Below are 26321 nucleotides of genomic sequence, written 5' to 3' on the forward strand. Positions count from 1 at the left end.
TGACACTTCACTCTGAATAAATGTCCACATCAACGTCAATAACTATCACATAGGATCTTTCCATCAATTTTAGTCAAGGGATACAATGGAGGGACCAAAATGACTCACTTTAGAGACGGACAAAGGCCAACATGGATGTCTTGTTTTAACAGAAATCGCCTTGTCCTAATTTAGAATGGACAAGAACCAGACTCGATGTTCACCCTAATATATGTAAATATAAAATACATATTGAGAATATGTAAAACAACATATATAAATATACATAAATACATAGGGATTAAATTAATAATTGATTTTTATTGTCCACGTTATCAACATAAATAAGTGGAGAATAGTAATGAAATTACTAAGATAGCATCACTCATTCATTCACATGATATAATTACAGGCATCGAATAGATTCATAAAAATTATTTCATGTTCGAGGAGGATATAATTCCCAAAGCCCCACCGTTGTGTCTTCGGAGGCAGAGGCCATAAGCTTACAATCATATGAGTAAGTTACAGCATTGCACTGCACCATTGACATTTCATGCAAATAAAAAAAATGCATGTTAAATAAATAAATAAAATATAGTCTAATCTGCATCAGATATATAATGTAACAAACAACAATGACATACCGTTGCATGGTGATACTTTAGTATTGCTAAAGCATTTCCTTTGCGGTAATTATATATCCTTACTCTGCCAATAAGTGGTCAAAGACATATTAAACAGCATTGTTTTATAAAAAATATGGAATAGTAATGTGGCAAACAAATTATTACAAATCATCCTTAGCTTGTATAAAATGGAATAATTTTCGGAGCGTGGAGGAGTTTAAATGATATCAAGACAAGTAAAATTATAGATCAAGTAAAAGAAAAGAGTAAATGAATTCAAAACCTGTGGTCCCAACCGGCAGTTGCAGCAATTTTTTCATCAGGACGAATTGAAGTGCCTGATATGCCAGGTCGCTCCAAATTGATTTCTTTCTTGATTACACATATACCCTTAAATCAAAATGATACACAAATAAATAAGAAAAAGAAAGACTAACTGAAAGTGTCATAGAAAATAACCATAGAATACAATCATGTGAAGTGTCATCTCATCATCTCATTTCTAATATCACATTTCCGCTTGACCGAATTATAGTTACTCTGATATTTGTACTGATCATACATACCATCACATTAACAGCAAATCCATATTTCATTGTGTTGCTACTTAATACTTACAAGTAGTTTACTTAGAATAATTGATTGTAGAACATGTGTTTTAGCAGAAGAAGAAAATATAAGAAAATGAATGAATTTACCGAAGAGTGGTCCAAGCTATACATTACAATCTTGTCATCTGCAGCTCCTGAGATGCCCCCACTGCATGACCCATCAATACAGATGCTCAAAACTGCAAAATTGACCAGTTATTAACTAAACTTTGTTAAACAAAATTCAAAGGAGAGAAGAGTACAAGGACACTGAATTAAGTACCTGGTTCAGAATGGAGCTTTACAGCGGTTACTGGAACTCCAGGATTTCGTACATCCCACCAAAGCATGGAACCATCCTCATAACTAGGAACATTCGGAATACAAGTATGAGATGGTCGTCAATTTCAAAGGAGTTAACTTGGATTTTTGGCAAATTAAAAATTGAAATCCAATGTTTAAATTTCCATAGTTCTAAAGCAAAACAACATTGGTTCAATGATCATAACAATTTAAAATCATAGCTTTGAACAATACATAAATTTAATCGTTGAGTTCAACATAGTCCCAACAACTTAGTGAAAGAACCACACACATGCAACCAGAGAGGGAGAGAAGAAAGAGCATCAAGAGTATACCCGGCCAAGACATTTAGAGATCCCTGTGATTCAGATGGTAAAAACAATTGAAGTGCCATGCACATCCCTGAGAAGAAAAGTTTGTTTTAATATCCAAAATGAGAATAAAAAAGAGAGAGCAAAGCATAAGAAATACTGTAAGGGCTTAACTACCAATTATATGCAAAAAATGATGGAAATAAAGGATGCAATAGCACATTAGCAGGAGAAAACGTAAACAATGATGAAAGCTTTAGCACTTGTCTACTTTCCTCTAGTAAAATGCCAAAGTTTAATCGGCATCTTACTTGAATCATATATTGAAAATCATAATTATATTACAGCACAATCTAGCCTGAGAAATAAGTGTTTACAAAATTGATGGCAGAAAGATGAACCACAAAAATCATATAGGCCAAAAACTAACCTCTATCTTTGTTGCAAACTGAAGAGCTACTAGGGTTGCTTGAAGGGAGTCGTACAAATCTTTCAGCTGATTTGAGATCCCAAATTTCGACCTTCAAAGAGTAAAAAACCAATGAGCATCAAAGTACGTACTTTGGGAAATGAAGGTAATACATATATGAGGAAGACATACAAACCTCAGAAGGGTTCTCCCCTGCTAAAGCCACATACTGTAGCCCGTCAGCATACATATTTTCTGTGACGTAATGAGGTTTCTTCAATGCTAGTATGTTACATATAAAATATAAAGTTTATTTAAGTAATGTAGGGAAAAACATTTAGGAGAACACAAAAGGAAATGAAAGAGACTGAATCTAAAGACAAGGAATTTGGTTCATCAAGGAAGCATCTCCAAAGTCTTTTTGAATAAGTTAAAGGACACAGGAAATTGTTCAAAATGAAAGTAAATAAATAAATCCAAATCTAATCGAATTTGAATTTGATTTATTAGAGCAGAAATGAAGTCACAGCTTACTATGTGTTAATGTTCTAGAGTTCTGGTATTGTAAAAGGATAGTAGAAATTCCAACAATAGGTTCCAGAATGGCAAAAGCATCACCAAATTTATCAAAGATTCATTATAGACAAATGCTTGCATACCTTCAGAGCTTTGAGAAGAACTTCTATCGTCAAGAATTTCTATATGAGAAGGTCGCCCTAGTTCTTTTGTAGGGAAACATTTAGGATACTTGACAGTGGAAAGCTTGCAAAAGTGATAAGTGTTGGTATTGATGGTAAGCAGTGGACTCCTGAAAATTCCAAAAAATAGTAACACGAAGTGATTATTCAGGAACATCTGTGTAGCCTTATATTACAATTTCAGAAAAAGCTATAGCTCTATGAATTTAAAAAAAAAAGGGAAAAGAGAAAAGAGGAATATTTGAAAATAAAGGTGAGTGAGTTGAGTACCTAGACAAAGCAGCATGAGCAAAGTCCCAAACTTTAACAGTTCCATCCCTACCCTGGCTACATGCATAGCATACAAAATCATATGAATGAATGAAATGAATTCCTATGAAGCAACAGAAAGAGTTTCAATGAGGAAGAGCACCTAACGAGTTTATTGGTTCCAAGGGAAGCACTAGTGGTGACAGCAACAATCCCGTGGGCAGCACTGTGTATCCTGCAATACATACAAAAATAACCCAGAATCAGAATCAGAGATGTACATAGTAATGATTTGTAAAGATTGATAGAATACCAAGAAGAAGAGAGAGTTCGATGCTGAAGGGTATCCCAAATGCGAACTTCACCGTCAACAGAACTGCAACAACAACATCTTCAGCTGAAGCCACTCAAGTTAACTAAGGAGTGGATGAATAAATAGCTACCCAGAGAAGAGAATGCGATCAGAGGGATGAAAACAAATGTCCGTCACGGAAGCACGGTGGCCCCGTAGCACCGCCACCGGATCAGGTGCTGCTGTCGCCTTCTTGCTCATTCTGCCACTGGGATGTTTTTGCTGTGACAAGATATAACAAAAAGAAAAGAGATGGTCATGGGAAAAAGTAGTGTTGGAATTAACTAATTTTTACTTGGGATTGGGTCTGAGATACATTGGGCCCAAAGTCTGACCCAACAGCAAGAAAAGCATAAACACAACCCATTTTAGTGTGCTTACCTGTTTATAGAGAAAGACCAAATACAGCGTTCGAGTTTGTGATGTAATCCCTGGGATGGGAGGCTGTACAATCCATCTAACCTAAAAAAAAAAAAAAATCAAAAACAGTATCGAGAAACTTTTGCAAGGTTCTGAAAACCGAATTAATCATTAAACCATTCTAATTATTAATTTACTGATTCAACTATAATTCAATCGAAATAATTATTTTATAATAAAATAATAAATAAAATATAAAAAATATAAGTATTTCTAACCATCAAAGATTTATGCCGTGGCAAAATTAACCACGAAAAAATTAAACTAACAAAATGACCATGAAAGATAAGTTTTCTGTTCGACAAAAATACTTGATTGTTAAATTTAAAGCTAATTATGTTAAAAATCCTCTACAATTTCCAAATTACCCATTTTTTTAATCATCTTCAACCTTTTAATTACTCCACTCATCTCATTCCTTCAATCTCTTCCACCGCCATTACTCCTTTTCTCCTTTTATTTTTTTGGTTGAACCATATTCAATATTCAAATTGCATAGTTTAGAATCCCACTTTCTTTTCTCTAACTATCACGAGCCTCCCTTCTCCACTCTCACCCACACCCACATCCACCCTCACTTGTTGCAAATCTTGGCAAACCACCGCTGACCAAACACAACTCTACCACGTAGTCTTCGGGATTGCAGACTCGTCGAAGCTTTTGGAGTAGAGGAGGAACTACATCAAACTATGGACAAGGCGAGCGAGATGTTCGACGTGGTATGGCTTGACAACAAGGTTGGCTCCTGTGGGAAGGGAGAGCGGCTGCCGCCGGGGAGAATCTCGGACAACACTTCAAAGTTTTCGCACACGAACCGTCAGAGACACCATTCAGCGACCAGTCAGAGACGTCGGCACTGGAAATGGGGAACGCGCGGACAACCTTGATTCTTAGGGTTCCAGCTTGTTCAGATTATTCCATTGATTTTGGTAATGGGGTGGCTGAAAGTTTGTATTTTTCAATTGTTTTCAACTTGTGTTATTTCTTTGGTTTTTACTGAAAAATGAGAAGACTAGATTAAGAGTGAAAAAGTTCTTGCATGTTGATTAATCACTAATAAGCTAAACATAGGATTTATTGAACTTGGGAGCCCAATGTTTTGATTGCAGTGATTGAGGTTGTGAAATTTGTGGATATTGAAGATGTGCATTGATTTAGAGGAGGGTGGGTTTGAACTTTTATAGCGTATAGTCTCTAGTTCTGGTAAGAGAAATTCATAGGACGAGGATTTCCATGATGATTTTGGGTTTATGGGTTGTTGAGAGTAATTTTTGAAAATGGGTTCAATCGTCATAGTGGTCATGATCAGAGTTGGGAGGGACCGAGGGAAGCTCTAAAAATCTTTGGTTGGGAGAGGCATAGCTTGAAGGAGGAAGAAAAAAGCATGGATTGAGAATTCATCTTTCATGGTGGTGGAAGAGGCTGAAGGAATCACAAGAGTGGAGGAGTTAAAAGGTTGGAGATGATAAAAAAGTGTAATTTGGAAATTTTAGCGGATTTTTAACAGAGTTAACTTTAAAAGTAACAATTTGATATTTTTGTCAAACAGAACTCATTTTTCATAGTCATTTCGTTAGTTTAATTTTTTAAAACATAAGTATATTCTAATATAAACTCTAAAATATCATCTAAACTAATACTAAGATCAAAACAATATAAAGAAATCCAATGTCAAGAACAATGAATTAAGATAACAACATAAACTAAGATCAAATCGACAATAATAAGATTAAGATAAAAAATAATTTATCAAATTAACAAGGTATCAAAATGTCAAGAACAGCACCACAACAACAATTTATCAAATTAACAACTTAATAAGATCAAGAATATAACAAAACAAGTTAATAATCAAAACAAGTTATAATCAAAACAAGTTAATCCAGCAAACCAACAACAAAACAAGAACTGGAATAGCAACCAAATTAAAGCAACAACCAACTAACAATAACTGAAAATCAACAGAGGAGCGAGAGGGAGCTGGAGCTTACCTGAGACTTTCACACGTTCTGAACATCAACAGAGGAGGGAGAGGGAGCTGGAGCTTTATAACTCAACGGAGATGGCTAAACAGCGGCGGAACGGAGGCTGAACAGAGGCTAGAAGACGAGGGTTGGAGCACGGCGGAACAGAGGCTGCACGGCGGCGGGAGCACGGCGTAACGGCGGCGGAAGCACGGCGAAACAGAGGGGAAGCTCGTCAAAATAGGCGGAATAGAGGCGTTGCGACGAGTTGGAGCGACACGGACGGCATCGGTGGCTGGACAGGTTGAAGAACGGCGACAAGATGGAAGTTGCAACTTCCTCTGCTGCCTTCAGAGATGGAGGTCTTCTAGAGTTGAGAGAGAGGCCAGGGAACTGGGAACTGGGGACTGGGAGTTAGGGCTTTTTTGTTTTTTTTTCCCCTGATTGGCGTAAAACGGTGCCAAAGCTTTTCTTCAAAAACTGGTCAGGTACCGGTTCGGTTCGACCGACTGGTTCCTGTCCGGTTTAAATCCGATTTTTTGTGATGGCGGTTTTTCCTATTACCCGAACCGCTACAGACACCGTTTCTCGGTTCGAACCAGTTTCCAGAATCTTGAACTTTTGAGAAATGAGAATAATAGCCGATATTGACCGGCAGGGAATAGAACTGCATGAATGTGCGTCACTGCGCGCGTAAGCAGCAGCAGTTGTTAAGCAATAAGCATGTTTTGACGCTCCCCAAAAGTCTTCTGTTGCCTTCCCTTCAAAAGGGAAGATTCATACAAGGCTCGTTCCAGTTGCTGCTAAGTGCTAAGTTGCTAAATAATTTGTAGACAGACTATTCAATATATTTTCCTCATTGCGTGGAGCGTAATCAACCGCTAATTGCTTTGCACTCTTTGACATTATTTAATCAATTTTGAAACCGAAGGTATCAATCATCGACCTTACCTTGCTTCGAACAGAGACTGAGGAGATTCTTACTTCTTAATTCGTTAAAACACACAATTAGGCTCTGTTGGTCTGCAAAAATGGCCGGAGAGAATAGCAAGAACGACGTCGCAGTGTATCCTCCCAAAACAAGACGGTTGTGGCCTTCTCTTCTCCGTTGGATTCCGACTTCAACGGAACACATCATCGCTGCCGAGAAGCGACTCCTTTCTCTCGTCAAGTTAGTATTTTTATCCATATTTCCCCTCTTTCATTATTTTTACGCTCCTAATTCCGAACCCTAAATTTCAATCAAGTAATTTGGTTGCATACTATAATATTTGTTATGACTTATGATTTATGAGTTACGACCATATCAATATGCACCATCAAACTTTATTGAAAATCATGATCAATTTTCAGGTGAAATGACAATCATTGCTGAACTGTTTTTCATTAGATGAAGATGCTATCGTTAAATTTATGCTCCTTTGGACTTTTGTTTGACTTAGCATATATCTGGTATGAAATTTTCTGTCTGATTCACACATTAAAGTTACATTTTTATTTTGATTGGCAGGACTCCCTATGTTCAAGAACATGTTAATATTGGCTCTGGTCCTCCTGGCTCTAAAGTTAGATGGTTCCGTTCATCAAGCGACGAGCCACGGTTTCTTAACACTATTACGTTTGATAGTAAAGATGACTCCCCTACGCTTGTAATGGTCCATGGATATGCAGCTTCCCAGGGTTTCTTTTTTCGCAATTTCGATGCTCTTGCAAATCATTTTAGAGTCATTGCTGTTGATCAACTTGGGTGAGTTTGACTTTCTTTTATGGTCTAAAACTACATTTCTGAGTTATTGCTTGCTTTGCCTGGTCTCATGCTCCATTGTGATGTAAAAATAGATTTCTAATTGAATATAGACTGCTTAATTCAGTTAATTTAGCATTTTACATTGCACCCTATTTGTTAAGCAAAAACGACATGAAACGGTGATGGTGTTATTTTCATTATCTATTATTACCTGTTCTTATTTTTATTTTATACATTTTGAGGTTAGAGGAAGAGTCAAAGTGAGGTTTACAACTTTTCCCTTACTCGCTGTCTTGCATCTGTTTATTGTAGCTGGGGTGGATCAAGCAGACCTGATTTTACATGTAGGAGCACTGAAGGTTAGTTAAGTATTATGTGTATATTGTCACTAGATAAAATGCAATTTTGTGGTTAATTTGGAATTGAAAGGTTTTACTTAGTTACTTATCTTAAAAGTTAATGGAACACCAACTTATGATTTGTTGCTGATACTACAGAAACTGAGACATGGTTCATAGATTCTTTTGAAGAATGGAGGAAAGCCAAAAATCTGAGCAATTTTATACTGCTTGGACATTCTTTTGGTGGTTATGTTGCTGCCAAATATGCACTCAAGGTGAATCCCTTCCCACATTTTATTTAAATGCTACAGTCATGTCTCTTTTTTTTTTTACTTCTTTATTTAACTTTGCTAATGTCTGTTTCAAAAATTTTTATATAGCACCCTGAGCATGTAAAGCAATTGATTCTGGTGGGACCCGCTGGATTTACATCAGAATCAGATCCAAAGGCTGAGTTCATTATGAAGTTTCGAGCAACGTGGAAAGGAGCAGTTATGAACCATCTATGGGAATCTAATTTTACGCCTCTAAAAATTGTCAGGTGAAACCACTTTGTTCCATAACATTTTCTTTTAGGAAGTTTAGGTTGCTTTGCCATGCTTTATTAAATCTCGGAGCTCTCTAATTGTAAGGAGTTTATGTTCTCTTCATATACATTCGGGGATTATGCAGTATGGATATGGAACACCTTGATTTAAATACTTGTTTTTGTTTCATATGTTAATCATTTTTTATTTTATTTAGTTGCTTCTTCTTTTAAGAATATTATTCCTGTTCTTGTGGCAGAGGTTTAGGTCCTTGGGGTCCTAATATGGTCCGCCGATATACAGATATGAGGTTTGGTACGCGTGCACAAGGGGAAATACTGACTGAAGAGGAATCAAGATTGCTCACAGGTATGGCAAGATAACACATTGATATGTGGATCTGGTTTAGAAGTAATTCACATAAAGACTAAACTCTAATTTCCATTTTCCTCTCTATTATAGATTATATGTACCATGTATCAGCGGCCAAAGCTAGTGGGGAGCTGTGCTTAAAGTACATTTTTAAATTTGGTGCATTTCCTAGGATCCCCCTCTTTCACAGGTTTTATGATCATTCTCCTCCCTGTTTATAATTTATTATTCATCTTTAGCTAGCTATATATTTACTATTTAGAAATGATAAAGCTGCTGGCTTACCTGTGGGGGTTGTGTGTAATTGCATCTAATGAATTGTATATATCTAATACGTTTCATCAAGAAAAACACATTTGCACTGTGACAACACTAAGGGGGAAAACAAAACATAAAAGAAGAAAAGAAAGAGTAAATGGGATAATGACATTATCAAGATAATTTGTTGGTAAATTTCCAAACTTTCTAAGAATAATGTGTATGATTATGGCCTTAAACGAAGGTCTTGTTGAGTATTTATCTTAGGTTCAAATGCGAAGTCCTGTTTTAGTGTGCACTAGGCTTAAGGGTAATGCTTTAACTGGAGTTCTTTGGTGTTACAGTGCCTCAGAGTGGAAAGTACCCACCACATTCATATATGGTTTTGACGACTGGATGAATTATGAAGGGGCCCAAGAAGCTCGCAAGGATATGAAGGTTCCATGTGAAATCATTAGGGTCCCCCAGGTATAACATTCTCCAATTTTTCTGAAAGCTATTTTTCAATGATACTGTTGGGCATTAACAAAAATAGTTACTTGTTACAGGGAGGGCACTTTGTGTTCATTGACAACCCAAGTGGTTTCCATTCTGCTGTGCTTTATGCTTGTCGAAAATTTCTTAGACCTAATACAGACAATGAATCTCTTCCTGAAGGGCTAACCTCTGCATAGAGTACAATTTTGTGCCAATCGTGTCTATATTATTTATTTCGTTGTTTCACAGGACCAATGCATGTGGTGGATGTGGTAAATTTGTTCTGTCAAAGCAAAATTAGGATAAACTTTGTTATTCTTTACAGATGATTATTATTTAAACAATTCAACCACGTGAACAGAGGTGTTGAGAGATCCATTCTTTTACAATTTAAAGCATATATTATATTGATTGAACCAAAATAATTCCAAGAGTTGCAACATCCATAAATTGGGTTATCAACTTTTAGGTAGCGTTTGTTTTGAGGTACTGAGACAGAGACTGAGAGACTGAGACTCAGTATCGTGTTTGTTAATTCAGAGACTGGTACTAAAATTTCTGTCTTTGTCTCTAAAATTTCAGTATTTCAGTACCTCCAAAAAGTAGGGACACAGAAGACTGAAATTTTTAGAGATGGAGACTGAAACTTTAATAACATTTTATATCTAAAATACTTTCATTTCAATTAATTAATTCTAATTTTACCCTTTGTGTAAATTAAATTAGAGTATCAATATTGTTTTAATTCCTGTCTCCCATTTTGCACCAAATAGAATACTGAGATTTATTTCAATCCCTGTCTCTTAGTCTCTGTCTCTCAGTCTTAGTCTTTCGGTCTCTGTATCTCCACCAAACGCTACCTAAGTATTCTAAACTAGCATAATGCTTCCGCGATCCAATACATTAGTTCCTATTTAAGGAGTTTCTCCTAACTAAGGAAATGAGTTCAAGAGAGGAGCACTGTTGCAATTATTTTTGAAGATCAAACATAAGCTTGTAAGAGGAGGGAAAAAAAACAATGAAATGTGCTTGGTTCCCTACACTTTCCAGTTTTCAGTTTAGTCTTTGCCATCATATCTTACGTAAGATGTCATTAATTGAAGTTAAGAGTGACAACGACCCATCAATATTACTCTTCTTTTCTTTGGTTACAAATCTATCAATCTTTCAATACACTTAACTAAATACGTAGAGTCTGCAAAATGTCATGAGCTAATAAATTCCGGGTTTGAAGTTGTGGGCCATTATTTTATCAGACGTTTGGTGTTTCCTGCCTGAAAACAAAAGGAGGAAGGAGGAATTCACAATAGCACATTAACGCAGTTCTGTTAGTTTTTGTTGGCCAGGGCCATTGCCATGCCATGCACCCTGCATGCACCTGCACCACCCACTATTCATTCATTTTAATTTTAATTACAACATGTTGCTGTTGTCGTTTACAACCCGAATCTGTCAGTGACTTGAATTGGATTCTTCATTTTATTGGTCCCGTGACTTTGCCTGTGACAGTGGACATGCATATATCTTTCGTGCTAACATAAAATTTCTTCACAAAATTATATGACTGCTATTATGCACTAGAGTCCACGTGCAACCTAGCCCTACCCCTGTCAAAATCACATAATCCTCTTTATTCTTCCACACATTTTTTCATTTTTAAGAGAATATTTTTTTCCCTCTTTGTATAAATTTTTTTATACGTTACAATTTTTTTCTCACGTGGACGTCGTCCCTTTTATTCTATTTTTCTTTTTTTTTTTCCAACACATGAATTGAATGATATTCTTGTGATCGTTGGTGAAATATCAAATATCAAATGGCAAAATTACACATATAAAGTGTTGGTGGTACCGGTTCGCAGAGAAAATAGCGAAAAATACTCTATCTCTATATAAGTATTTTAGTACAGGAAGAATTTTAGATGTATGATGTATCAAATATACTGGTATTTCAATAAATATAATTTATAATTAAAAAAGGTTCAGAATCCAAATATAAAATTTTATAAAATTACTATTTGTATATTAAAATTAGTTGTTAAAATCAATCATCAATATATTTATATTTTATTATATATTTTATACTGATAATTAATTTTAATAAATAATTTTGATATACACATACCTGTGTTCCTTTATCAATATTCAATAGCATTTTTTAAACTATTTAATAAGGTTTTCCCTGGCTCGCTGCTTCCTAGAAAATAAGAAAATTACTTCTTAGAACCAGAATTTTCACAAAATATAAAAAAAAAAAGGAATTAACGGTTACTGACTTACTGCACTGGACAAGGTTTTTCTGTATATATTTTTTTCCATAATAAATCAAAATCATACTAATAAATTAATAAGTGAAAAACAAAATCTGATTTGGACAAACTGAGAGGTCCCATTCGCCAGTTTTGATGAGTATTTGTCTGTTTCTGTTCCATATTATGCCAAGCTCCATGTTAGATTAACGGTTACTTTCCAATAGCTTCCCAGATTGACACGTGTCAACATAGCTTTCTCCAATCCATGACAACAATACAAAATCCATTATATTATATATATACTAAAATTAATCATTAATATAAAATATATATTAAAATATAAATACATATTAAAAATAAATTAAATCATACATATATTTAAATATAAATATATTTGCTAACTATTTTTAGAAACTGATTTTAATGTTTAAATAATATTTTGATACAAAAAAGCTTCTCCTTTTGGCGGGATAAGGCTCTCTCCCGCTTTGACCATAAGTCAACATGCGGATAAAAATGAACAACAATCGTAATCATAATAACCGAACAACAAAGAAAAAAGAATGATTAGAAACTACAAAGCAAATTTCTACAACAACAATTAACGAGAATAATGATTAGATTTGATTGGATAATTAAAAAAGAATCATGCAGGGGAAGGCAGCGTTGTAGGATCGGCGGAGGAAGGTATTTCGGGTCCGACGCGACAACCTTCTAGCATGAAAACAATGTCAGGCATGGAAGGGCGATCAAGAGGGTCAGGTGATGTGCACAATAGAGCCACCTTTATACCCAACAAGAACTCTTCCCACTCGGAAGATTCAGGATCAATCTCAAGCAAACCAGGTTCCAACAACTCCGAAATCTGACCCCTTTGTAACTGCTTCTTCACCCACTTCACTATGTCCTCATCTTGCGTAAACATCACTGGTTTCTTCCCAGTCAGAATCTCCAACAACACGATCCCAAAGCTGTATACATCTGCTTCCTTCGTTGCTTGCCCCGTTAATGCTGCTTCCGGTGACACATAACCTAAGCTACCAACTGGGGTTGAAGACGATGAAGCTTCTGCTGCTGCTGCTCCTGCTATGGTTAATCTCTCTAACCCGAATTCGGACAAATGGGCCTCGAAATCTGCATCAAAGAGAACATTTTGAGGCTTCACATCACCATGAACAATTGGCACCGAGTGCAAGAAACTTAGCCCTCGAGCAATGCCCAGTGCAATGAGGTGCCGCATTGGCCAATTCAGCACATGTCCGTCTTGTTGCGAAGCTTCTTGAAGCAATGTTCCTAAGTTCCCGTTTGGCATGTAATCATACACAAGGAGCCTCACATCTGGTGCTCCTGCGTAGTATCCACGAAGAACAGTTAGATTTCGGTGCTTTACTTTTCCTAGTGACTCTGCTTCTTTGCGAAACGTGGCCTCGTTGATGGATCCGTCAGTGAGGCGGCGAATGGAGAGAACCATGCCGTCTTGGTAGGAGGCTTTGAAGACAAGACCGTGTCTCCCTCTGCTCAGCACATTCTCCTCATCAAAGTTTCTTGTTGCTTCCAATGTCTCCGCATATGTGATTTTGTTGTTGAACATTACTAGCTTTGGTCCTCCATTTTCACCGCTTCCTCTGCCTCTTTCTCCTCCCGTGCTTGTGCTTGTGGGGCTTCTTTTCTTCTCTCCGGTTACCCCTTGCCGGAGCTTGTTTCTCCATCTCCAGAGGCTGTAAACATAGCCGCAACAACACAGTGCCAAAATGATTAGTCCAGCCACAGCCACGCCTATGAAGATTATTAGTCTTCTCCTCTTTCTCCTTCTTACGTTTGCGCATTCTCTATGCAGAGGCTTGCCGCATAAGTTTTGGTTCATTGCAAACACGGAAGGGTCATTGAATCTTGAACCAAGCATTTGTGGAATCTCACCCTCAAGTTCATTGTTGGACAGATTTAGATTCTTCAAACCATTAATTTGAGAGAGGCTAACTGGAATTTCTCCATTCAATTGATTCGAGGAGAGATCCAATGAGGACAAGTTTGATAATTTGGCCAGGGATTCTGGTATATGACCTGTGAATTGATTATCATCCAACAAGAGTGAAATCAGAGCAGAACATTGTGATATTTCATTTGGTATATCACCCTTCAATCTATTGTGTCCCAAATTAAGCTCCTTCAAATGTGAAAGGAGCGAGATATCATCAGGAATGTTACCATCCAAACGATTTAAATGCAGCTCCAACACTTGAAGTTGAGAACAATCACCAATCTCAGGAGGTATTGAACCTGAAATGCTGTTGTGAGACAAAGATAGAACACTCAAGGAATCCAGGAATCCATAGGTTGGTGGAATTTCCCCAAAGAATGCATTATGAGTGAGATTAAGATACTGAAGACTAACAATGCTGCTGAAACCCTCGGGAACAGAACCACTCAATTGATTCTCTTGAAACGCAACAACTTGCAAACTTGGCAGACCAAAAAGTTCAATTGGCAATTCACCTGAAAGGTTCTGCTTGCTCAAATCCAACACAGTTAGCTTCATCAAGCTTCCTAGCGTAGCAGGAACCTTTCCATAGAATCCACATCGACTTAAATTAAGAATCTCCAAAGCTTTCAAGTCCCCAATGATATCAGGTAAAACTTGGCTGGAGAATCTGTTGTTGCTGAGATTCAGAGCACTCACATTCCCTAAATGCATTATCTCAGGGGGCACAGTGCCAGTCAGATTATTATTGCTTAAATTCAAAGTCTCAAGCGCAGAGAGTGTCCCATAACTGGCGGGAATAAAACCGGTGAACACGTTTCCAGCGAGTGATAGCATCTTCAAGTTACCAAGTTCGGCAAGAAAGGAAGGAATAGAGCCAGAGAATCGGTTCCCCTGAAGATCAAGAACCCTTAAAAACCTACAATTCACAATGCCGCTCGGAACTTCTCCGTGTAAAGAATTATTCGCCACTCTTAGTTCCTCCAGCATGAAGAGGTTTCCGATATCCGAAGGTAGAGTGCCGGAAAACGAGTTTCCAGAGAGATCTAGAACTTTCAGTGACGTGGCACTAGTTAACCAAGAAGGAAACTCAGCGTGAACAACGTGATTCTGTTGAATGTCAAAAACTTCCAAGACGCTGTTGATGACGCAGTTCTTTGTACTTTGCGGCTCGGAAACTCCCGTGAGAAAATTAAAGCCAAGCTTAACGATTCGAAGGGACGAAGAACCGCACAACAACGAAGTGGGGACCGAACCTGAAAGGTTATTCGTTGAAAGGGACAGAACCTGAAGCTTCGGCATCGTCCCCATTGTTGAAGGGATTAACCCTCCGATGGCATTCTTCTCGGCGCTGACGTGGACGAGGTTGGTGCAGTTTGCGAGAGCTGAAGGTAAGGTCCCATGCAAGTTGTTGGAGTCAAGCCAGAGATACTCCAGCTTCTTTAGAGCTCCGATGGTGACCGGAATCCCGCCGGAGAAGCCATTGTAGGACAAGTTGATTAGCTGGAGCTGAGATTTGGAGGAGAAGTTCGCCGGAATGTCGCCGGAGAATGTGTTGGATGACAAGTCGAGGTACCGGAGCGAGTCCGTTATGTCGCCGATGAGCGTTCCGGAGAGGAGGTTGTGGGCGAGGTTAAGTACCTGGAGGTTGGTGAGGTTGAGGAGCGGCGGAGGGAGGTGGCCGGAGAGGGAGTTGTTGTGGAGGTAGACTGCGCGGAGGAGGAGACAGTCGGAGAGGGAGTGAGGGATAGGACCGTTGAGGTTGTTGGAGTGGAGGCTGAGCCTCCTGAGCTGAGTGAGTTTGGAGAGCGAGTTAGTGAGTTGGCCACCGAGTTCGAGACGTGGTAAGCGTAGGTCGAAGACTCGGTGATTGTAACAGAGGACGCCACGCCAGTCGCACGGCGCTGACGGCGTTGAAGGGTCCCAGCCGTCAAGGGAGCCCATTGGATCCCGGAGGTTCATCTTAAACGCCGTTAAGGCCTCGATCTCGGCGATGGTTACGGTGCTCCTAGTTTGTTGGGCGCACGTTAAGGTGATGGTTATTGTGGTGAAGTACGCCACAGCCGTGAAGATGAGGAATGTAGCCGTTGTTAGTGCCATTGGAAGGAAGAACAATGTGGGAGCTGGCAACTCAGTAGCAAAATACAGTGCTAAGGTCTGAGACTGGCGTCTCTTGTATTTTTTATTTCTTTTATTATTACTTTGGGAGCGTTGCTAATTGCATTTTTGTTCCCTGTTCCCCACAAACCACAATATCAGTGTGTGCGCTCTTTTCTCTTTTTCACGTTGCTTCGGTTAAATTTGCTTTGCTTGCTCGCTCGCTCTATTCCCGAAACGGTTCTCAGAAGGCTTTTGTTGGCCTTTTTTCTACTATGAAAATGTGATGTTGGGTGAAAAGACCATCTTATATATCCGTAACCGTAAGGAACGAAGAAAGGTTTCTTTATGCTTTTAGAGCCGTGGTATTATTATATAATTATATTTCTTGTGAATATATCTTAAGAAAAAAGTTTAGAAAGTCAATAATTTTATTAAATTTTAGTCAGCATGTAACCAACAAAAAAAAGTGAGTTATTAGATGAAATTTTATACAAATTTTACACTATTAAAATAATTTTAATAACTATTTAATGGCTACAAATTATAGAAATTGATGTGTAGCATTCCTCATATCTTAATATCTATTTGTATTTTTTGGTGTTAGGCCCACCATCCATATTTATTGTTTGGTGGCTGTTTCTCTGTACTCTGCTGTTATTAAGTTTATGGTCATTGGTGCTGTCATGACTTTTGACTGAAAAAAGTGAAAATCCTCATACGAGATAATAAAGGACCAAAAAAAAATTAATAGAGAGAGAGAGAGAGAGAGAGAGAGAGAGAGAGTTGGGTGACTAATTTTTTTTATATATTGTTTTAGTGTTGATGTAATTTAATATTTAACAAATTTCTGAGAATATTTGTGACACAAATAATTTGTGGAGGGTATATTATAAAAAAGAATATTTTTTAATTTAAAAATTACAATTCGCAAAAGGCAAATTATAAATCACAAGATATTTTTTATTTATAAACACAATTTATAAGAGTATATTGGCATTCTATAAAAGGCGTATTATCGATTCTCAAATTTCTATTTAACATCGTTCTATTTAATGTATATTATTATGTAATATCAGAATAAAAAATGGGGGGTTTGGACAGGTATAGAATAAAATGGTATGTCTAAAATCAGCATAATAATTATGTGTTTATTGGATGTGCCATATTTATATAGGCTATTAAAATTTATTAAATAAAAATTAAAGACTAAAATAAAAGAAGAGTATTGATGAACTCTAATGAATACAGAATATCTTAGTACATAAATAAATATTTTAAATAATAATACTTTAATACATAATTCTTTAAATGGTAATAGAATTTTTTATTCTTAAATAATTAAATATAAAATATATAAATACAAAAAATATGAGTATCTTTTTATTAAAATTAATTATTATGTAAGAAATTTTTATAATATTAAAAAATTATATTAAAATAATATTTTAAAATATAACATAAAAATATAAAATAATTAAAATTTTATTTTGTATTACTTGACAAATTATTAAATTATTATATTCAAAATTTATTAACTAACTATTTTTGTTAAAGATATTATTATATAATATAATTTTTTATCAAAATATTTTAAAAATATAATTTATTTAAAATATTATATATAATACATGAAAATATTAACTTTTTTTCAATTTAAAAAAAATGGAATAAATAATATAATTCTAAATACATGCTTATCACATTATATATTTATTTATATTAGTAAGACCTAAACTAATCAAACTTACATAATTAAAAATATAAATATATAAATACAAAAAATATAAATATTTTTTATTCATTAAAATTAATTATTATGCAAAAAATATTTTATAATATAAAAGAATTATAGTAAAATGATATTTTAAACTATAACATAAAAATATAAAATAAGTAAATTTTATTTTATATTATTTGATAAATAATTAGACTATTATATTCAATGCTTATTAACTAATTATTTTTATTAAAAATATTATTATATAATATAATTTTTTATCAAATATTTGTCAAAATATATTTATTTAATATAATACATGGAAGTATATTTTTAATATTTTTTAGAAAAACTAAATAAATAATATGTATCAACTACATATATGTATAATATGTGTGTATGTAATAGTGACTGATATAGAACTGATATATATTCTTTTATTCTTTAAACTCTCTAATATATATGTCACCTCTTAGTTCTTCCTTCTAGTTTTTCTTATTCATATTTATTTTGTGGTAATATTAAGTAGATGATAATTTTAAATTATTTTTTAGATTTAACATTTATAGTTTCATATATATAATATTTATAATAAGATAATTTTTTTATTTTTTATTATTTCTAAATATCTTTTTATTTTTTTAGTTAAATTTTTATTCTCTAACTCGACCAAACTTTTATATATATATATATATATATATGAAAAATTGGTGTACAAATATCTTTTACAAAATATTTTTTATCATATATAATTTATTAAAAATATATTTTGCTAAAACCAAGAGTAAAATATATAATTTTTTAATTTTAATGTAATAAATTTAATATGTTATCTGATTTTAATGTTATTATATTATTATAATTATTTAATATATAAAAAATTAATAGATAGCATATATATATATATATATATATATTAAGAAGATTATCACTTATTTCATTATATAAAGGTAGAAATTTTTTATTCTAAAAAATATAAAATAGATAAATACAAAAAATATAAGTATTTTTTATTCAGAATTAATTATTATGCAAGAAAATATTTATAATATTAAAAAATTATATTAAAATAATATTTTAAACTACAATATAAAAATATAAAATAATTAAAATTTATTTTATATTAATTGACAAATAATTAAATTATTATATTTAAAATTTATTAACTAATTATTTTGTTAAATATATTATTATATAATATAAATTTTTATCAAAATATTTGTAAAATTAAAATTTATTTAAAAAATTATATATAATACATAGAAATATTAACTTTTTTGTTTTTTCAAATTTTTTTAAAAAAATTAAATAAATAATATAATTTATTTTTTTCAATTTTTTTAGACAAGTCTATATATATAGGTGTAATTACATATAACAACTTATCTGCATTTTAATTCAGATAGTATATATATATATATTATTTTGGAAAAAGTATAAAAAAAAACAGTGTATTTATGTGATTATATTTCTGCAATAGCCTAACTTTATATACAATTTTAATATTTTTAATTGTGTAATATTGATTAGTTTAGGTCTTACTAATATAAGTAAATATATAATGTGATAGGCATGTATTTAGAATTATATTATTTATTCTATTTTTTTAAAAAAATTTTTAAAAATAAAAAAATTAATATTTTCATGTATTATATTTTAAATAAATTATATTTTTAAAATATTTTGATAAAAAATTATATTATATAATAATATTTTTAACAAAAATAGTTAATTAATAAATTTTGAATATAATAATCTAATTATTTGTCAAGTATATAAAATAAAATTTTAGTTATTTTATATTTTTATGTTACAGTTTAAAATATTATTTTAATATAATTTTTTAATATTTTATAAAAAATTATTACATAATAACTAATCTTAATAAATAAAGAATATTTATATTTTTTATATTTATATATTTTATATTTAATTATTTAAAATAAAAGATTTCATTGTTATTTAAAATATTATGTATTAAAATATTATTATTTAAAATATTTATTTATATGTTAAAAAATTCTGTATTTATTTATAGTCCATCAATACTCTTTTTTTATATTAATTTTTAATTTTTATCTAATAAAATCTAATAATTTATATAAATATGACATATTCAATAAATATATAATTATTGTGCTCATTTTAGACCTACTCTAAAAATATTCCTATATTAAAAAATTATCCACTTAAATTTGTATAACAAATGTAAGAAAACTACTAGGTAGGCAGTAGCAGTGTAGCAGCCACTTCTAATTTTTGAGCCGCTCTACTTTAAACAAAACAAATGGTGTTCGCAAATCACGTTACTCCCAAGTCCCAGGTCAATGAATTGGTTTTTAACCTTTTATCATTAATTAATCGTAGTATGTGAGTTGCCACTGGCAAAGCTAGTCAGAAATTAATGAGTAATAATTAGTTTTTTTCCTTTTTAGTTAACAAGAGAAAATGGAAGGAGATGGAGAAAAATGGGCTAAATTGCATTAGAAAAAAATTGGTTCCCAAAAGCAATTCAAATATATCGTACTCATGTTATTATTTTCGATTGGAAATAATGGTATACTTTTTAAAGTTTAGTATTAAAAAAATTGTACATTAAAAACTAAATAATATTGTGTTTATCAATAATAATGTTATCATTCAAGATGAAAAACGGTGCAAAACAATTATTGTAATGAAAATACAAAATATATCTGGCGTTCCAGACAAATAATCACATGAAAAAATAGTCATTAAACGAAAATTTAATGTTACATAATGGCATCCGATTCTAACACAAATGAAAATGATATTAAGATGAAAAATTACCATATTGCAACATTAAGATTACGACATAAAAAAAATAAATTTTATGTAGCAGCAATTCCAAAAGGTAGGAATAAAAGGAAAAGACATTTAATAAGTAAATTTCGAATTACTCATACTACTCAAACATTTAGTTAATTTTAGTATTGAAGTGTCTTATAGGTTGTTCTTTCGGCTTAATTCTGCACATGCCGAAGATAGGATCTCCGACCTCTAACCCTCAATTCGTGAACTCGCTCCATATACGAATATTTGGCGCCGTTTGTGGAGATCCTATTTTACCAAGAATCATGGCTGAACACAGAATTCACTCCACGGTCAACTTAGAAACTTCTTTGAAGGATCAACATCGGAAAGACGGGCGTGAAATCGATGTCACTTCCAGCTACGAGGAAGTTCCCCCTAGGTATGTGAACCAAGGGGAATCTAATCCAGAAGCCCGTAACACGGAAGCTTGCCATTTCACTAGATTAGGGAATGATTAACATTACCCTATGCAGGAAATACGACATTGGGTACAAAAATTGGAATGCCACCATTTGAAACTAGAACGGCGGTTGGCTGAACGCTCGTTATCTAGGCAATCATGCTCCCGGAGTCACCCAGCCAAGAAACATGATGAGCGTAACCCCGGAATCTCTGAACAAGGGCAGGATCTTAATCGGTGGGACTCGTGTTCACCACAACATCAAAGGGAAGAAATTAAAGGAGGTCACTCCGACGATGTGGCGATTCTCGGGAAGCAGATAGGTGGGCAAGGAAAAAGTCACAATCTGTCCAGTCTAAAAGGCGGCAGATTTCGCAGAGAAGTCTAAGTCCTAAAAGGCATAGAAAAATCTGAGAACACGTGATAATGGGGCAAACCCCATTTGCTTCTCATGTCCTTCAGGTACAGTTGCCAAAATATTTTGACAAGCCTACCGACTTGAAGTATGATGGAAAGACAGATCCTCAAGAGCACATTGATGCTTTGAGGCAAGAATGAATTTAGAAGGAGTCGGTGACGCGATCCGATGTAAAGTCTTTCTGGTGACCTTGTCAGGACCAGCTATGGCGTGGTTTAATACACTACCTTTCGGATCAATTTCCTCCTTTGTCAACATTAAAGTTAAATTCTTAGCTCATTTTAGTACTAGGAGAACTCAGGCTAAGCACCCAATTTCTTTGCTGGGGATGGAGCAAAGGGTAGGGGATAGCATACGAGATTATCTGGACTGCTTTAATAAAGCACTCCTAGAAGTAAACATGTAAACCCCAACAGTCATGTCCTTATGCTTGATTGCTGGCTTGTTGGAAGGAGACTTCGGAAGGTATTTAACTTCCAAGGATGTGAAGTCAATGCAAGAAATTCATCAGATCTCTTGAATACATGCGAGATGAAGACGTTTCAAAGGTGGTCTCAATGAAAAGGAAAAATTTGGCGCCGTCACCTAACAAAACCGGGAGTTCAGGACAAACCTCATCCCTAAATCCACCAACTCCACGAGTTGGGAATTTTTCCTCCTACATACTTTTGGTGGCCTCACTTACCGTGATATATCAACAAGTCTCCCATCGGAGTTTACCACCCTTCACGGGTTCTCTCAATTCAACCTCAACCCAACAAAATCAGCATTTCAAATCAACATTTTCAAATTCGTCATTCAAAATCAATTATCAATTTCAATCTAGAAATCGAAATTAACATATTCAATTATTTTTACCAGATTCAGAAATCAACCAATCACAACCGAAAAATCGTTTACATTACAGACATTCATTTATTTGATTTAATTCACTAAACTCATTTTCAATCCCAGAATATTTTAATTTCAAAATAATTCTCTACCTTAATTAGCCGCACTTTGCATAATTAAACGTAATAAATCCTTTTTTGCCCGTCACTTCTATATTCTCTTAAACTCTCTTCCTATTTTTATATTTTCAACTTTCTTTTTCTATTCCTTGTCTAATAGTCATCTTCTTTTCACCAAAAGATAAATTTTAAATTCTCTATTTTTTTATATAACTCTCCATAATTTTATGTGTCTTCCAATTTCATTGTTTCTCTTTTTGATATTTTTAATTGCAAAGTTTAATTCAAATTATTATAGTTTACGTATCAATCTAATGTTTTATTCTCTTCATGATTTTATATATTTTATTTTATTCTCAATTTATTCATCCTTATTACTTATATTTTTATCTTTTGTTCTATTATATGTACTTATGTTGTATATAAAATTTTAAAATGAGTTGATTAATTTACTAATTTAAAATATATTTTTTGTTTTTATAAATAATAAAAAATATTTTAATTACAATATATAATTAAATAAATGATTAAAATCTTTCATCTAACATTATATTAAAATTAAATTAAAAATATATAACAAATTTAATTATTTTGAAAAGAAAGAAAGAAAGAAAGAATAGTAAATTAAGTTTTTATTATTTTATATAAACGTACTTTTCATATACAGATTTAATTTTTCTAGTATTTATATATAATTTTAGTTTTAAATTATAAATATTAGTGTATTATTAAGCGTTAATGTGCTAATTGATTCAGTCTTTTATTATTAAATGTGTATAAAAAATTAGTTAGGATAATAAATTATCTATAATTTGATTAAAATGTTTTAAGTTCAAGTTTTAGAAATAAAAAAATATTTTTATAAATTATATATAATAAATAGTATTTTAAGAATGAAAATATTCACTAACTTTTTAAATTTTTATATCTTCATATAATTAATAATGTTTAACAAAATTTATTTTTGTATATATATTTTTGCCCCCATTCCTAAAATTTTCTTGGATCGTCACTGCTTTTTTTCCTCGTCCGGCAATAGCGGCAGCTGCATCCACAACTTTGTTACTTCCACAACAATAGCAACAACCTTTATTTCAACTATGAAATTACCGGAACTCGACCCTAGAACATTAACATCGCGAAATTCTCAACAATAGATAACCAGAATGCTAGCAGTGATAATTTTAGAACAGGGTTAACTTACTGCAACAAAAGAACGAAGCAGTAGCCTTCGAACTGACTCGACAACAGCTCTGATAACTACCAAAAGCTCCGATAGTTCAGCCGCAACCTTAATTTCAACATGAAATCATCGAAACTCAACCTGCAGTAAGGAAGAACGACAGAACAGAAATACAGTAGCTCCGACGGTAACCCCCCAATGGCAAGAACTGCGGCGAGAAGCTCGACAACGATGGCTGGCCTCAGCAGCGGCGGCAGAAATCAAAACGGGACACAACTCCAGCAACTAAGGAATAGCCCAACGGTGACGGCAACATCTTCTGATGGCGACAAAGGCTCCGGTGGCAACGCAAGTGGCTTCCTTCCTTTCCCGTCGCGTCATTTTGCTCTCCTCGGGCTTCTCCTTCGACACCAGTAACTTGAACGATAGTGGTGATGGGGGCTCAGCGTTGTTTCCCTCTCGCATGCCTTCTTCTTCCGCGACAGCGATGGTGAAACGGCGACCAAGGTGACACTTAGCAGCTCCTCTCGGCGATGGCAACGCGGACCTCACGATGACGATGATGACGGAATAGGACACGACAGAACGGCGACGATGAAGGCTTCTCCATCCTTGCGTTTAGTCTCTCTCGCATGTCTCCCTCTCCCCTCTGCAACAGTGACAGCGACGTCGACACCCATCCCCGTCAGTGCCGTCCTCTTCCTTCGCCTCTCCTTTCTTCCCCGATTCTGATTCTCCCTTTCTTTTCTTTTTCTCTGCGGTAGGGGGTATGTGTTTAGGGTGAGGGAATGTTAGGATTAGGATTAGGGTTTTAATTTTTGGAGAAAAGGGTAGTATAAGTATTTCCAATAGAATTGGGGGTAGGGTAATTGAAAACTAAATATAATACAATTTACTTATCTTTAAAAAATACTATTTATTTGTTAACTTGCAAATTATTTTCAATTGAGTATTCTAATTTAAAATTAGAGATAAATAAATTAATTTGTCTTCAATTCATAAAATCAAACTAAATTCCCAATTATTCAAATTTGAATAGTCAAAACCTCATTATTTTTAAATTTCTAAAACTTTAAATTGTGAATGAAAAAAATACTCCATAATTATAAAATTAGATAAGACCTTAATTTATTTCAAACTCAATTGATCAAAACCTGATTCAATCATCCTTAATAAATAATTTTTTAAAATCGAGCTTTAACCCATTAAAATATATCAAAACTAGTTCTTAATCTAACTTCAAAAAGTTTGGGTCTTATACTATGTACCCGACAATTACCACAGAAGTACACCATGATCAACAAGGAATTTCCTTACCTCTTGAAGTCGGAACTTTAGAATTTCTTGAGAGATAACATAGATTTATTTGCTTGAAAATCTTCCGATATGCATGGAATAGACACAATGTTCATGTCCTATTAGTTGGCTGTTAAGCTTGAGTTCAAGCCGGTTGCTCAGCAACGTCGTAAGATGTTGCCTGGCTGAGCTATCTAGGTTAAAAAGCAAGTCCATGGATTACTGAATGTTAGGTTTATTCGAGAATTAACTTACTCAACATGGTTGTCCAACGTGGTCATGGTGAAAAAGTCTAATGGAAAGTGGTGAATGTGTGTGGATTACATGGATTTAAATAAAGCTTGCCCAAAAGACTTTTTTTTACCTAACATTGACAACATGATTGATTCGTACTCGGGATATCGGATATTAAGTTTTTTAGATGTCTATAGTGGTTATAACTAGATTCCGATGCATAAAGCTGACGAAGATAAAATAACTTTGATCACCCCCTAAGCGAATTTAATACTACATTGTAGTGCCCTTTGGTCTAAAAAATGTAGGGGTAACTTATCAAAGGTTAATGGCAAAAGTTTTCAAGCAGAAGATTGGGAAGAATATGGAGGTTTAAATCAACGATATGTTGATAAAGACAAAGGATGATTCCAGTCTGATTGCTGACTTGCAGGAAGTTTTTAACTGCCTCCGACTTTACTGGATGAGGTTGAACCCAGAAAAGTGTGCAACTGTGCATTTGGAGTTTGGAGAAGTAAATTTTTAGGGTTTATGGTTACTCAAAGGGAAATTGAAGCTAACCCTGAGAAATGCAAAGCAGTTATAAACATGTCGAGTCCTCAGAATCTTAGAGAGGTTCAAAGGCTCACAGGTCAGTTGGCCGCATTATCAAGGTTCCTAGGGGCTTCTGTAGTAAAGGCCAAACCATTTTTTAAATTGATGAGGAAGAATGTGGAATTTGCATGGACAGAGGAATGTGAAGTAACTTTTCAATATTTTAAGAACTTGCTCTCATTTCCTCCTATCTTAGCAAAGCCAGAACATGGGCAACCCTTGTTCTTGTACCTATCCGTGACCAAAGAGACTCTGGCTTTGGCTTTGGTTTTAGAGGATAAGGATAAGCACCAACGTCCTGTGTATTTTGTTAGTAAAGTTCTTCAAGGGCCCAAACTACGATATTCAAATATGGAAAAACTTGCATTTGCTTTACTCACATCGGCTCGTCGGTTGTACCAATACTTCCAAAGTTATTTGGTAATAGTGCAAACTGACCAACTGATCAAGAAAGTTTTACAAAAACCTGACTTGGCAGGTTGAATGATGAGTTGGTCCATAGAACTATTTCAGTTTGATGTACGTTATGAACCACGATCCGCCATTAAGGCTCAAGCGATGGTAGATTTTTTGGCCAAAATGATACACCTAAACTCCAACATACCGATATGGGAGCTTCATGTGGATGGAACCCCCAATTTTAGGTATGGAGGGGCTGGTCTCATCCTAACCAAGGGTAAAGACATGGTGATTGAGGCCTCTATCAAATTTGATTTCCCCATCTCGAACAATCAGACTGAGT

The 26321-nt window shown here is 34.2% G+C and overlaps 3 protein-coding genes across 8 annotated transcripts; 1 reads left to right on the top strand and 2 right to left on the bottom strand.

Moving 5' to 3' along the window:
• Window positions 1-280: 280 nt before the first annotated feature.
• EMB2757 (Transducin/WD40 repeat-like superfamily protein) lies at window positions 281-6535 on the bottom strand. Of its 6 annotated transcripts, none has more exons than XM_088493556.1 (15): window positions 5932-6350; window positions 3902-3982; window positions 3612-3742; window positions 3482-3544; window positions 3332-3403; window positions 3190-3246; window positions 2881-3029; window positions 2418-2476; window positions 2243-2333; window positions 1837-1903; window positions 1482-1564; window positions 1307-1398; window positions 892-998; window positions 627-690; window positions 281-517 (listed from the first exon to the last, which is right to left on the bottom strand). In XM_088493556.1, exons 3-15 carry the CDS (start codon window positions 3719-3721, stop codon window positions 419-421), a joined length of 1113 nt encoding a protein of 370 aa, XP_088349682.1. In that variant the 5' UTR covers window positions 3722-3742; window positions 3902-3982; window positions 5932-6350; the 3' UTR covers window positions 281-418. The 6 variants fall into 6 exon arrangements, with proteins under 6 accessions (XP_088349682.1, XP_088349681.1, XP_088349679.1 ...); XM_088493555.1 differs by having other exon boundaries at window positions 2418-2503; XM_088493553.1 differs by having other exon boundaries at window positions 2418-2503; window positions 3902-3977; window positions 5932-6339.
• A 46-nt stretch (window positions 6536-6581) lies between these two features.
• On the top strand, window positions 6582-10048 carry LOC107609993 (putative 1-acylglycerol-3-phosphate O-acyltransferase). Its single transcript, XM_016312060.3, has 10 exons — window positions 6582-6835; window positions 6917-7075; window positions 7415-7651; window positions 7964-8010; window positions 8149-8267; window positions 8373-8533; window positions 8779-8888; window positions 8982-9081; window positions 9494-9617; window positions 9698-10048. The coding sequence occupies exons 2-10, from the start codon at window positions 6936-6938 to the stop codon at window positions 9821-9823; spliced, it is 1164 nt and encodes a 387-aa protein (XP_016167546.1). The 5' UTR covers window positions 6582-6835; window positions 6917-6935; the 3' UTR covers window positions 9824-10048.
• Window positions 10049-12281: 2233 nt separating this feature from the next.
• Window positions 12282-16115, bottom strand: LOC107610124 (uncharacterized). Its single transcript, XM_016312204.3, has one exon. The coding sequence runs from the start codon at window positions 15953-15955 to the stop codon at window positions 12524-12526; it is 3432 nt and encodes a 1143-aa protein (XP_016167690.1). The 5' UTR covers window positions 15956-16115; the 3' UTR covers window positions 12282-12523.
• Window positions 16116-26321: the final 10206 nt, after the last annotated feature.

Source organism: Arachis ipaensis, chromosome B7 (assembly GCF_059453495.1).
Source record: "Arachis ipaensis isolate K30076 ecotype BB chromosome B7, ASM5945349v1, whole genome shotgun sequence".
Classification (NCBI taxonomy): domain Eukaryota; kingdom Viridiplantae; phylum Streptophyta; class Magnoliopsida; order Fabales; family Fabaceae; genus Arachis; species Arachis ipaensis.